Source organism: Perkinsus marinus (genome assembly GCF_000006405.1).
Source record: "Perkinsus marinus ATCC 50983 genomic scaffold scf_1104296961710, whole genome shotgun sequence".
NCBI classification, from domain to species: Eukaryota; Perkinsozoa; order Perkinsida; family Perkinsidae; genus Perkinsus; species Perkinsus marinus.
This window is the reverse complement of record NW_003205710.1, coordinates 1-1,083: the sequence shown is the minus strand read 5'-3', so window position 1 is coordinate 1,083 and position 1,083 is coordinate 1. Positions and strand designations below refer to the sequence as shown.

Genomic DNA, 1,083 nt, shown 5'->3' with positions numbered 1-1,083 from the left:
TAGGAGAATATTCACGGATAAGTAGCCTTGCCGGGATTTGAACCGGGGACCTTTCGCATGAGAGTGTGTATGCAGATACTGTGAAGAAGGATGCGCAATTTTGTATAGAAAAAGTAGATTTTCTGTCGTGGATTCATTCACCATTGAATTTGACGCCCATGCTAAGGACAGCGCAAGATATCAGGGCGCGCGAAATACGAAGCAACGGAATAGATTGAGTAAAGGGAATGTTGCCTTAGCGTGCTTGTTGGAAGATTCGCGGTAAGTTTTGGGCCTGTTTTGTATCATGTCACGCGGGCACGAAATGAATCTTTGGTCAGGTGTGGGGGCAGACCTCTGGGAATTGTTAATACGCATATTACTGCAGATGTTGACGCCGGGGATGTTAAATTGTGGCAGGCTATGTGCATGCTGGGTGAGTATTAAAAATGGCGTCGGAGGGATTCGAACCGGGGACCTTTGGATTCCTCTTTAGAAGTTGTACAGGGCTGGAGTAACAGCCAAAATGGAGTGCTACCGGTCATCGTGTGTGGTGATTTTAATTCAACACCGGAATCGGCGGTTTATGAACTCCTCACGACTGGTCGGCTGAGCCCCTCCTCAATACCGGTAGGCCATAGAAAAATTATATTTTTTATTTCTATTTTTTTGTTTTTATTATTTTTCCAGGATGACCCTTATGGTATACTTCCACCGGTAAACCAGATGCACCACTCATTGCCATTGCGTTCGATATATCCGGCTGTAGTTAATAGTGAAGCTACTTATACGAATTACACGCAGAAGTTTCAGGGTAATCGAAAGGTCCCCGGTTCGATCCCGGCACGTGACATTTTTAGGTACGCTGGATTATATATGCTTTACTCAAAATTCTCTTCGAGGCCTGGCAGTGTCTAACACATACAGTTATGAGGAGCTGAGTGCTGAAACGGCGCTGCCGAGCCCAACACAACCTAGTGATCATATACTAACTGTTGGTGTGTTTGCATACACGTAGTAATACCAGAACTCACGGAACTCCTCTGAAAATGGAGGATGTGACTTTATGTGGTAAGTAGTTGTATATGTGCATGCGTGCAGATT

The 1,083-nt window shown here is 45.0% G+C and overlaps 1 protein-coding gene across 1 annotated transcript; it reads left to right on the top strand.

The window, feature by feature from the left end:
- Nucleotides 1–475: 475 nt before the first annotated feature.
- On the top strand, nucleotides 476–920 carry Pmar_PMAR008262 (hypothetical protein; the record flags this gene model as incomplete). The annotated part of the gene is made up of 2 exons (XM_002772257.1): nucleotides 476–609; nucleotides 840–920. Coding segments are annotated over 2 exons (215 nt in total), but the record flags the coding sequence as incomplete, so codon positions are not given.
- Nucleotides 921–1,083: the final 163 nt, after the last annotated feature.